Below are 12,554 nucleotides of genomic sequence, written 5' to 3'. Positions count from 1 at the left end.
ATTCGCAAAAATAAAATAGTATACGGAGCGCGGTAGAAAAATTCCAATTGGTAGACAAAGAACCGCGCTGTCTTGCTACGAGGCATTTAGAGCTGTTAACTGTCTCTCAATATGTGCTTTGCGGGGAAGCAAAGCGGCGTTTCCAGGCCATGTTTAGACATTTTTTTTACAGCTCTTAAAACTTTTTCAGACTATGAAGCTGCATAGTTTGTTTATATTTTTGACGTTAAGTGTGGGAAAAAAAAAAAAAATATGGGAGTCCGGAAGCGAGTAGTTTCGAAGCGCTAAACACATTCACTTTGAATAATTTGCAATATGTGAAATTATCGCGGTGTGCGGCGGTCCTTCTAAAAATACAGTTGGGCTCATTTGAAAGGATGTAGAAATGGCATTGATTCCTGAAAGTTTTTTCGGAGTACTCTGTTCTAAGCGATTTTTTTTTTTTATTGAGCTGCTGCCCCGGCCCCAGTCGGCGGGCCGTAAGTGCGCTTCACTGCACTGACGGTTCCTCCGCGGCAGGCCAGAGGTGCGGCGGATTAGCAGTTCGAGAGGCCACATGCTTTGTTCGGTTTTAATTATGTTTTCCAGTTGGTAAAAGTGATTCCACATACATCTTCCGGGCTTTCGCAATGCCGCAGGCGAAACAGGAAGCGAGATAAACTGTGAAAGACGACGCCACCTGGCAATTAGTGAGAATGGGGCATAATGCATTGTGGCAGGGAGGGAGGGAAGAGGTTTCCTCGCTGTGTCGCAGATATTAACTGCAGACAAGAAAGTAGTAGTAGTAGTAGTAGTAGTAGTAGTAGTAGTAGTAGTAGTAGTAGTAGTAGTAAAAGCTGTATTTTGCCCAAAAAGTTGCATAATCTGTAGTTATTCACTCAGTCATCTAGACAGCCGGGCCCGATCCCAATGTTTTTGGGAGCTCGGAGTCTTCAGCCAACTGGGCGAGGGCCTCTTGCACGAGGGGAGCTGGGCTAGCGATAGCAGGCTTCCTACTCTGGAAAGGGTGATAGGATATGAAGGATGGGATGAGCTCCTCTGCGTGATGCCGGTGTGTCTGGGCATGACCAAATGATGTGGGTTCCACTCCCACAGTGGAGCTCAGAATGTTTTCTCTCTCGAGGCTCGTTCTACTGAACAGAAGGGGGCAAGCGCCCTTATACATCTGTAAGCTGCACAAGAAAGAGTAATTTCAAGTTCTGCCGAATTTTCAGAAAAGTTTCTGCAGAATTTTCTGCAGAGTTTTCGGCAAGACGCAATAAAACAGCTCAAGCTGCACCACTTCACGTGGAGACAGCCAGCAACGTACCCGAGTCACCTGAACAGCAGCCTGAAGGACGATGAGATGATTCTTCTTTTAGACTTCGAGGATAATTATAGTTGTCTCGTGAAAGATGCTGGGTAGTACCACTGGGTAAATGCGCAAGCCACGTGATGCACCCCTGCGTGACATACTGCTGTTCAGAAGGAACTGGGCCCTTTGCGTAAAATCACACGCGTGATTTCGGACTGTCTTGACCACGCTACGGCAGCCGTGGCTACTTTTCAAAATGAGGCGCTACACGTACTGAAACACGTATTTTCTCTGCCCGGAAAATTGCCTATCCTTCCGTTGGTGCATCATCGTACTAGCACAAAAACAAGAACACTTTCGTAAATTTGTGCTACCATGAAAACGGCTTAGATTTATCGGCCGAGTGGAGCTTTTTTGCAACACCGAATGGAAAGAGCTTAGACGGGGTTGACAGCGCACCACCGTGGAGCAACTGGCAGACACGGCAGTTTTCAGAGAGGGTCACTTACGCCCACCTGCTGCTTTTTACTTGAAAAAGCCATGAGGATTGCGCGGAAGGACGACACAAAGAGGAGGCAACAGGACTAGCGCATCCTGTGCACTCGTCCTGTTGCCTCCTCTTTGTGTCATCCTTTCGCGCAATCCTCATGGCTTTTCAAGTATCAGACCAACTAGCCAGTCAACAAATCTTGCTGCAGCTTTTTACATGGGTGGTGGAAAAGACCACGAAAGGTATATCCCTGCCACCCAGAATTTCCAAGCTGCAAAGCACCAACGTCGTTGACCACGGTGAAAAGTGCAGCCTCCTAAATGCACCAAAGCCAGCCGGTCGATGTGTGCTCTACTACATAGGTCTGCATGAACGCAGCGTTGCAGAAGTGATTTAGGAGCCCCTACAACTGATCATCTGCAGATGACGCCGTCAAGAAATCCAGTACCAGCCAGCTGCACTTTTATGAAGCAGCTAGACACGTGACCACCCGAAAAGTGGGCGGCCACCGCATCTCTCGCTGCCGCTGAGGTACATTGGCGCAGTGAAGCCAACTTACGGCCCGCCTACTGAGGCCTCGGTAATAGCTCGAGTCAAACTATAAAAAATATTTTCTCGCTTAAACTAGGAGTACTCCGATTAAGCTTTCAGAAATAAATGCCCTTCCTACACCCTTTCGAATGAGCCCAACTGTATTTTAGAAGGGCCGCCACACACCCGATAAGCGCCTAACCATGAGCACTATTGCAAATTTTTCCAACTTAATGTGTTTAGCGCTTCGAAACTACTCACTTCCCGACTCCCAGATTTTTTGCCCGCACTTACCGCCAAAAATATAAGCAAACTGTGCAGCTGGCATTGTCTCTGAAAAAGTTGTAACAGTTGTAAAAAATGTCTCAATATGGCCCATAAACGCCACTTTGCTTCCCCACAAAGCACATTTTGAGACATACTAGCAGCTGTAAATGCCTTGTAACAAGAAAGAACAGTTCTTTTTCTACCAACTGGAATTGTTTTACCGTGCTTCGCACAATATTTTATTTTTGCAATTTCTTTTTTTTTTGCTACTCAAGTTTTGGGCCCGCCCCGATATTCAAATTGCTCTGAGAAAATTTTTTTTTCCTCCAAAAATCCCTCGGGGAAACGAATAGTAGTGTAGTAAAGTGATCTACCATGAATTTTTAGAGTAATCAGAGATGGTCGAGCGCACCACCTGGGACGCCTGGCGTGGAATGACCCATATATCAGGTACAAAACTACATCACAGTTGTTAAAATCTATAGTTAATCCAAAGAGGTAGCGGACCACGCAACAAAGATGAAAAAATTTTCGTTGCAAGAATTTCGTATTTTACAGTTTTTAATGCCTAATGAAAATCAATATATAAGTGAAATTAAGATGCCCCCTTCACAATTCACTATGTCTCAAAAACTTATCCATCTTCAAACACCCAGCTTTTCTTCCTGCATTTCTACTGCAATTTATTGCGTATGCCGAGCGTGAATACTGCCCGTACTTAAGTTTCCTCTTCAGATCAGCCAAGTGCATGCCGTGTATACGCAGCCCATTACGCCACAATCTACAGATTGGCTTGCTACAAGTTCCCGAAGCTTAAATTAGCACATTTAAGCTGGCCAAACAGGCCCTTTGTATTCCCTAATCCCACACCTGTCTTCCCTAATCATGGATAAGTTTGCTCGGCCAACACCATTTCCAGTTCACCATGATACTGCAACATGGTGCGTGTAAAACACAATTGCAGGAAATTTTGTTTTTAAGGATGGAGCCAGGTTATTATATCCGAGCCGAGAGGCTGTGAACAGGCAAATTCATATCTGGGGAAGGGGAAAGGGAGCGGGAAAGATATGCAGGGTGCAGACCATAACGATATTGGACATCATAAAGCTGGAAGCGATCGTAGGGAAGTCGGAGGAGCAGAACAATGCTTTAAAGGAGAGGAAGGCATTCGCCGCATTTCACGCCCCGAAGGCATCGCACAGGCCAGTGTGTTTGTGTAGGAAAGCAAATAGATTTTGCCTTCACCGTCGCTAATAGATCCAGCATCGGATGCACACTGACCCTTCTTCACAAGCACCCACAACCGAAATTAACAAATCAGTACAGCTTTGCTACCTGCCCATGTCACCGACTGGAATTTGCTATAACTTATCGGGATACATTTCAGAAACAAGTGCTGCGGCCATGTCAAATACATATGCACAACAGAGTTTCCATGAAGTGTTGAACTGTGAAACATTCCGACTTCATGCTGTATTTCTTGGAGCCCCTTGTCAGACAACTGCGCGTGACGTGTCTTCTGAAAACATGGGCAACTATGACGGACTAAAGCTGCTTCATTGAAACAACAGCAGACTAAACCTCAACTGATCCAACTTCAAAAGTTTCCCAACTTCCACTCACACCTACTAAATAAGGGAAATCAAAGCCACCAAGAAGATAAAGCACTGCTACATTGGTACAACTCGGGATATTGTCTCAGGAGGCCCCTTGTTTCTTGCATGCATTAACGGTCTCATACAATGTAAGCAAGCTAATATTCACTTGCTTGTCGACAACCAAGATTTCACAACATTATGGACCCAACTGATGGTAACACTACTTTAAAATGACTTGAGTTGTTGTACATGGAACACCTACAAGTTATGAACCAGCTTTGAGTACATTTTGTTTTGCATCTAGTATATTTCGACAAGTGCTCTCAAACTTGTCGCTCACATTCTTCCCTGCTTCATACAATCAGCTCAAATAGGTACCAGAATAAACAATGTTGAGCTAATGCTCATTGATTGATTGTAGGGTTTAACGCGCCGACGCAACGCAGACGATGAGGCGCGCCGTAGTGGAGGGCTCCGGATTAATTTTGACCACCTGGGGATCTTTAACGTGCGTCGAAATATCGTACACACGGGCGTTTTTGCTTTTCGCCTCCATCAGAAAAGCAGCCGCCGCGGCCGAGAATTGAACCCGCGACCTCGTGCTCAGCAGCGCAACGCCTTAGCCACTGAGCTACCGCGGCGGGGTGAGCTAATGTTCATTTGGTTTCCTTAAACTCCAATTGTGTCAATATTTTACCATAACTTCTGTGGTATATGTACAACATTGGCATGCAGAATACCAAAATATGCTTTGAAACTGCAGCGCTTCCAACTTGACGTCACCCAGTTCCCAGTAACCTTACAGGGTTTATTTTGCAATCTACGGAATAAACTCAAGAAAAAACTCGCACTACCTAGCTCATTTTGCCTTTTGTCAAATGTTTTCTTCATCCTGCAAATGGTTTCACCAAGCTCATCTCACACACTAATTTTTAACTTTCGCTTTAATACATCCTGAATTAGCCATTCTCATGATGCCAGCAGCTTGATTTGCAAAGCAAATCATTACATGTGCACCCTTGTTCATTTTTAACTTGGCAGGCACAACTCTGCAGCCGCCCCTGTGCATTAAATGCTTAATACGTTCATTCAATATCCGGCAACACTTCATGACAAGAAGTTTAATAACTTTGCAGAATTTTTTGTTGGTGGGGTGCGGCACTTTTTTTATTCCTCTACCTTCTTACCACACATGCCTAAAATAAAAAAGAAAACAAAAACAAAGTAAACTAAAACAGAATGCAAGGTAGGCTGAGTCACACTTCAGCTCCCCATAAACAAACAAGAGCATAGTCCGTCCTCTCAGTGCAAGGTATGCATCACAGCTCTAGACACGTTGTGCCTGCCCGCAAGGACGTCACTCACATCTCGCAGGCGCTGTCCCGTGTAGGATGCCGAGTGGGTGACTCGGGCGGCACTTGAATAAGCAGGCGCTGCTCCATAGGCCGAATGTGGCTGGGGGGTGCCGTAACCACCGGGGTAGGCTGTCGGGTGACCAACTGACGGGTACGGACTAGGAGCTGCTTGTGTTGCAGGGTAGCTTGCAGCTGACACAGGCGCAGAGTAGCTGCTCTGGCTTGTTGGATAACCTGGGTAACCCTGGGTGGCACTGGCAGGCTGGGGGTAGCCCGCTTGAGCTGGGTTGCTGGGCTGGCCAGGGTAGCCAGGCTGGCTTGGGTTGCAGGGCTGGCTTGGATACCCAGGTTGGCTCGGATAACTAGGTTGGCTTGGGTAGCCAGGTTGGCTCGGATAACCAGGTTGGCTGGAGTAGCCAGGCTGGTTGGGATAACCAGGCTGGCTTGGATAGCCAGGTTGCGATGCAAAACCGGGCTGGCTGGTGGGATAGCCAGTAGAGGAAGACTGCGGGTACGCCTGATTTGGCACTTGAGGCGGATAGCCAGGGATGTTTTGGCCAACTGGCGGCGCCCCATAGACGGCCCCCATGGGGTAGTTAGGCCTGTCTTGAGGTGCGTACCCCGGGTAACCTTGCTGCGGAGGGTAGGGGCTCCCACTTCCACCAGGATAGCTCATGGTTTCTGGCTGTGTGGCACTGCAAGGAGGCACAATATTGCCGCGACGCCCACTTCCCCGCGTTCTTTGACTGGGGTTTTTAATTAGCGTCGCTATCTCAGCACTACTAGGAGCGAGTTAGGGCCGTATGCTTAGATTTACTGCGCACCAAGTATACAATGATGGGGTAACCACATGAAGTGACTGACGAGTGACGCGGCAAGTGTACCTATAGTATGTGCACTGCCACCGGTACCCTCCGTCGGTTATACCTTGTCGTCCGACAAGCGACAGAGAGGGAGGAGACTGCGGCGGCAGCGTACTATCGGTATCATATCTTGTCACTCACGCCAGTATGTCACTGCCTGCTTCCTATGAGTCACGCTTGTCGCGTTGCTCGCCAATCGTTGCTTGTGGTGTCGCAAGCCTGATATAAAAAACGGAAAGTAGCAGAAATCCGTTGGACACCGGAACCAGGCATAACCGAACAGAACAAACGCCCAGGGTGCGATTGTCTAGAAAGCGTCCTGTATTTTTTCACGAGTTACCACCTAGACCCCGCCACCGCTATTTGTTTCGACAAATTCCATCCACTGGTGGCATCTTTTCCAGGCCCAGTTCCTCCCGCTAGCACCGCGGCACACCACACGCTGGTGTTCGCTCTGTCCTTGCTGTTGAATAAGCAACAGGTCGGCGAAGTCACTCACCTTCCCCTCGAACGCAAGACTGAGCAGGAGCGAGCGTCATACGCAACAGACAACCCGCCGTTCAGTTGAACGGAACAGCACGGAACTTGAGCCCAGCTTACGTCACGAGGAAAAAGGGGGCCGTTACGAACCGGCAGCCGGATTGGGCGTGTGCGCACACTTTGTTTACAGAGGCGAACTAGAAGTTAGCGCGTGCATGACAAGCAATCACTGCGGTGCGACAAAATGTTTCGTATGAAATTAACATCGAGCTAAGAGCTGAAACACTCCTCGGAGGCTGTGTTCCAGCTTAGCACATCGAAAACAAGAGCCGAGCAAGCAAATGAATGTCATCTGCTGCCGGATGGAGGTAGCACGCAGAGCTAAACGTGATTGAACGCGGCCCTACTGCACACACAACGGCAGAGTAGCGACTTTTCAGGCAGTATCACTCACCGATATTCCGTTTGCAATAGACAAAAGCGCAGAGCCGGCTAATGCGACTAACGAGTTTTGCAGACACTGCAACACAGTCGACACAGTCACAAAGCGGATCCTACGCGCTTCCGTCACTTCCGTGCGTTTTACGCCGCGGCCGCAGCAGCACAGCGGCAGCACCTCACGGAACAGGCAACGATGTCGCTTGATCACCGCTACGAAGGAAGAGTTTGGGCAGTTTGGGGATCACATACGTTTATCTAAAAGTACTCTGCATTCGCTATTTTTTATATATAGATATATAAGGCCGTCACACCTGGCCAAACCGCCAACCACTGCGAAGGCTGTTTTCACACGATGGTGACGCTTCTTCCAAGTCCACCGGTGTCGGGATGTAAAAGCAATTCAATAACTGCCCCGCCGCTCAGGTGCATGGGTGCACTCTGTACAGAAAAACACGAAGCGTCAATGCGTTCATTTCAGTTGATGCGAGACAATTCAGTGTTCAGCTTATTTATTATTCAGTAGGCCACTACAACGCAGCTGTTTCTTGCGGACGACCCAAACACCACCCCGCTCACCAAAAGTCAATGTTCACAGACATGTTTCACTAATGTTCACATCACAATTTTGCCACTTGCAGTTCAGCGCTTCTCGAGGGCTTTAAACTTTGCCTCTGGAACAAAGCAAAAATAAAGAGAGGTGCACAATAAAACCCCGCACATCAGCCAACGGCAAGAGATGCAACTTTCTCGAACCCCTTACCAAGGCGTTTAGAATAGGCGTCCAGTTTATACGCAGCTTGTTCCAACTTCGTGACACTGTCCTCCACTTGGTCGATTTGGTCCAAGTACGGCTTGAGACAGCGATCTAAGAGTGGGAAGCCAATGTGCGGATTTTCATCGGCCGACTATCCGCACGAAAACATCCGCGCGGTGTGCGTAAACAAAAACACTTCCGTCGCGACTCACAACTCACATTTTTCGTTGAGGTCTTTCAGAGCTTTGGAGACATTGCCAGCTATTTGTTTCATGTCGCTGTACTTTGTAATTGTCAGCTTGTTCATTTCTTCCGTCAACCTGTAATCGTCCAAAGTAGCTGCAAAAGCACCAGCATGAGAGTCAAACGAGCTAGCATGACGAAACAGCCAATAAACATCCTGAGCACCATGCAGGCGCCGTCAAACCTTGTTAAAGATAAACTATCACAGCATGACCTCAGGTTAAAATTAACAATCACAAAAATGGTTCACTCGATAGACAAGCAGTCATGACAACATCAGCTGATTCGCAACTCACACGAAAGCTCGGCTTGAATGTACTCTCCTGTTTTCTCGAACATTGTTGCTGATAGTTCCTTTAAGTTCGGAGATTCTGCTGCTGTGTCACCAGACTCCATTATAAATACTATAAGTTAAAAGCAACGATGATGAAGAAGAAAATTTTGCTATCGGGGAAGCGACTGGCGGGGCACTGGTAGAGATAGTACGGCCAGTGCATCCGACAAATTTCTCCGGGTATTCGCCACTGGTGTCGCTAGTTTCACGGGTTCAGTGTTGCCCGCATCGCTGTGCGAATGTGCGGACTGCGAACGGAGACCTTTAAATTCTCAAGACGTATTTACGACGCGTTGAGCAATATTTTTGTGTAAATTTGGTGCTTGAGGTCGCTTTAGTAAAGTGCCAAGCATAGGCAGTAAAAATTACAACTTAGCAGTTTAGGCGCCAACTTTTGTTGCTAAAACCCTAAAACTGCAGTTAGAGTTCCTGTATATAGCTCCCTCAGGGATATAGCTCCTCTAACTGCAGTGTCCTAAGAGCGCTGTACTTTGGAGGGCGGCATAACTAATTTTTCACAAGAAAAGCAGGCCTTCTGCATTTATTGTAGACCATCGACTACGGGCACAAATTGTAAACTAGCAGGCTCTTGTCAGTTTTCTGAGTTTTCGGGTAGCCCCTGGAAAATGATTCGACGAATTTGCGTAGATGACTACATCTGACTACATTTGCCACATTTTCCGCCGTTCACATGTAGTTACTGTAAGTCTAGAGCAATTCTGGACTGCGTGATTTCCGTTCGAAATATTACGCTTTGTACGTCCTCACAAATATCTAACCATGGCGGTTTGACATAACTCCGTCTATTGTCAATAGCGAGTTTTAGCATGGCGGCTAGCGTATGCTACACTACGGTCGGCGGGCACTGGGACCCGACTGGGCAGGTGCGCATTCGTTCCGCGGGGACGAGCGGCTCTCAGGCCTCGCCGAGCCCACGCATTCGTTGCCCGCGCGCGTATGCGAAGTAGGGCCCCGCTTCCCGTCGACCCTGGTGTAGCCAGTGTAGCTTATGCTAGCCGCTATCGTTAGATGTATGTGAGGACGTACAAAGCGTAATATTTCGAACGGAAATGACTGAGTGCACAGTTCCTCTAGACTCACAGTAACCACACGCGAACGGCGGGAAACGCAGCAACCGTATAGTCATCTACGCATATTCGCTGAATCATTTTCCAGGGACTACCCGAAAACCCAGAAAAGGTACGCTAAAACTATTTGTTACACGCGATGCTCCATCCAGCTTTCAGCCTTGCGGAAGTCCCAAAATCGGGACGACAATGCCCTGTTGTAGTGGTGTTTGTTTATCATTTGTTTAATATTTTTAAAGTCTCTCTCTCCCTCTGTAGCATAATATATTGATATCGACGCTGCTTACATTACGCCACAATCGATGTAAATTTATTTTATCAGATTGGTGGTCTTTTGTTTTGCGGGAAAGGTGGGTTGCAAAGCGCATTTTTTGTAAGTGAGAGTTCAAACTTATGAGGAGATGGTAGTTGCGATGAATTTTAACGTTTATTTATTCCATTATATAACGTCATTTAATAACAGGAATACATTAAAAAAACTCCAGACGTATCAGCAGATGGAACCTATAGGTGGCATGTGGTATCACCTGCACATGCAGGCTAAATTATGCGATAGGACCCAACTATCGAGCCACCATTACTTCTTTATTTTTTAATCCGAAAGTTTGCCCTGTGGCATACCGATACACCACTTCACAGGTACACGAACAAGTTGACTTCGTGTATAAAGTCCCAGAGTTGCCTTTTTTTTTTTTGCGATAGTATGCCCGTTGGCATCAAGTACTGCGTCACAGGTATAGATTAACCCCCCTATGAAATGGTCTATGAACCCAGCGCTGCACGTCTGGATGGCGGCCAGGGTGGAGGCCGGTTGCACGAATTCGTGCCGTCATTCGCATGGTTATGTTTAGTGTTCTTTTAGGTGCGGCGGCATCTCATTCACTCGCCTTGTCCCTCCATACGGCGTTGTCGTTGTCCGTCGACACCCCTCCCCCATTCTCCTCGCCGCGCGAGCTGCGCTCTCCGCCGCTCACCCCCTCTCCTCTCCGATAGCGAACACTCTCTCGCGAGGGGCATTGGATTGGATTGTATTGGCTTGGCTTGGCTTGGATTTGGATTGGATTGGATTAAAGTGGATTGTGTTGGATTGTGTTGCGTCATAGCCGCGCCACGTTGCGTCATAGCCGCGGCAGGGGGCTCACGGCACGTTTCACGCGATGGGAGAATCAACCTAACGGAAACAACAACGGAACACCCTATGCGTCGCATCTATGCGTTCCCGCGAGGGGAGGTGGGAGTAATTTTTTGGTGGACCTGTGCGCGCCTTCGTTCGTGATTGTGTGCGCGCCTCAGGTGTACAGCCTTGTGTTACACTTTTTAAAAGGTATGTGCTTCGTGATTTATTTTTGTTCATATTACGAACACTACTGTATAGGAATTGTTTGTATTGTTAGTTGCATAGGAACACTACTGTATAGGAACTGTGTAGGAATTGTTACGCACACCACTTTTAGGAATAGGAAAAGTACTACTCTTCACCCATGATGTGGGATAGGAGTAGTGCTCTGAGCTCGAGGTCGTATGTTCGAGTCCCTGACGCGGCGGCTGTTCTTTTGGTGAAGCTTAGCAAAAGGAACAAGAACAATTAAGTCTTAATTCGCAACCCTCGACTGCGGTGTATAGCGATCGTCACGTAAAACCCAAATTTTTTGTTTGATTTTAGTAGTAGTAGGCTAGTAGCTAGGATAGTGCTGTTCGCACATAGCTGATAACGACGATGACGAGGGGAACGACTCAGATTCGATAGCTGGGGCATATTGCAGCGGCATTCCCTTCCCCTGTAGGCACAAGCCAGTCACTTCATGTGCGCACCCGGCGCCGTTAACTGGTTCGCTCGGAATATTTCTATTCTTTTGCAGCGCTGCTAAACGAACACAGCTGTTTGGCCTCCGGGTTACTGCGGGTTTGGGAGCGAACGGCCAGGCTTCGAGCCCCAGCCACGCTATATTTTAACAGCGAATTCGCTGTTTAGCAAATCGTAAGTTTTCGTGTGCGCAGTTAAAAATACCAAGAAATTGCCGAGTGCGCGCACGTGAGCGCGGGCCCCGTGGCGACGGCCCAGCGTCCTCTGCGCACGTTTGTCAAGCCAACTGCACACGGATTGGTTGGAAAAAAAAATATTGCAGCGTTCGCTGTAATCGTGGCAACACTAGCTCGGAACGAGAAAGACACGCCATAGCGTACACCCCTCCAAGTTTGATGTCCAATGATTAACACTTCCAAAAAAAATGGACAGATATGCTCACACTTTACAGCAACAATTATGGAGTAAAGGTCGTTGCGACGGCAAAGCAGAATCAAATCGGCTGCAATCGAGGACTTAAACCTTCGTGATGGCTGTGAAGGTTGTGTACAGCTTCGCTAAGTCTTACGCGTTAGTGTGAGCTTCCTTCATTTTTTTCTTTCCGTGATTTTTTTTTTTTTTTACTGTCAAGTTTACTCTTTTCTCAATTCGACTCGTTGTTTTTAAAAGTAAGGGTGGTGTGATATATCATTTAGGTCGGCTTAGGAGCTGGGCACAGCATAAGCATATCCACCGTTTTATTAGCTTTCTGCATATCGCACCGAAAGTGTCGGGATTGTACCTGTCTCGAAACGGACATGCATTGCAAGTGTCAGCACAGGGTATTCACACAACCCGCCGCGGTGGCTCAGTGGCTAAAGCGGGATTCACGCGACGGAGAAACCCTCTCACGGAGGCGGACGGATATGTGACGTCAACAGCACGTGACCGGATTATCCGGTCTGGCGGCGCATCCACACGTGCGGAGCTACGCGGAGTGACTATACTCGGTTACAACTCAAGAACGGCACCA

The 12,554-nt window shown here is 47.7% G+C and overlaps 2 protein-coding genes across 3 annotated transcripts in view; both read right to left on the bottom strand.

Moving 5' to 3' along the window:
- The window catches only part of LOC144143323 (annexin A4-like), a 43,310-nt gene extending 35,824 nt beyond the window's left edge, over positions 1-7,486 (bottom strand). The window contains exons 1-2 of one of the 2 annotated variants that reach the window (XM_077675095.1): positions 7,333-7,486; positions 5,546-6,230 (exon numbers count right to left, since the gene is read on the bottom strand). In XM_077675095.1, the coding sequence (XP_077531221.1) occupies positions 5,546-6,211 (666 nt within the window). In that variant the 5' untranslated portion in view covers positions 6,212-6,230; positions 7,333-7,486. Of the gene's footprint in view, positions 1-5,545; positions 6,231-6,897; positions 7,034-7,332 lie in introns of those variants that run through there. The other variant, XM_077675101.1, reaches the window with a different exon arrangement.
- Positions 7,487-7,811: 325 nt separating this feature from the next.
- Blos2 (biogenesis of lysosome-related organelles complex 1 subunit 2) lies at positions 7,812-8,826 on the bottom strand. The gene is made up of 4 exons (XM_077675111.1): positions 8,613-8,826; positions 8,293-8,412; positions 8,080-8,184; positions 7,812-7,990 (listed from the first exon to the last, which is right to left on the bottom strand). The coding sequence occupies exons 1-4, from the start codon at positions 8,710-8,712 to the stop codon at positions 7,959-7,961; spliced, it is 357 nt and encodes a 118-aa protein (XP_077531237.1). The 5' UTR covers positions 8,713-8,826; the 3' UTR covers positions 7,812-7,958.
- Between the last annotated feature and the right edge of the window lie 3,728 nt (positions 8,827-12,554).

The sequence above is a fragment of the Haemaphysalis longicornis genome, unplaced genomic scaffold (assembly GCF_048455015.1).
Source record: "Haemaphysalis longicornis isolate Haplotype H1 unplaced genomic scaffold, Haemaphysalis longicornis Haplotype H1 scaffold_1, whole genome shotgun sequence".
Lineage (NCBI taxonomy): Eukaryota > Metazoa > Arthropoda > Arachnida > Ixodida > Ixodidae > Haemaphysalis > Haemaphysalis longicornis.
This window is presented reverse-complemented; position numbering and strand designations above follow the sequence as displayed.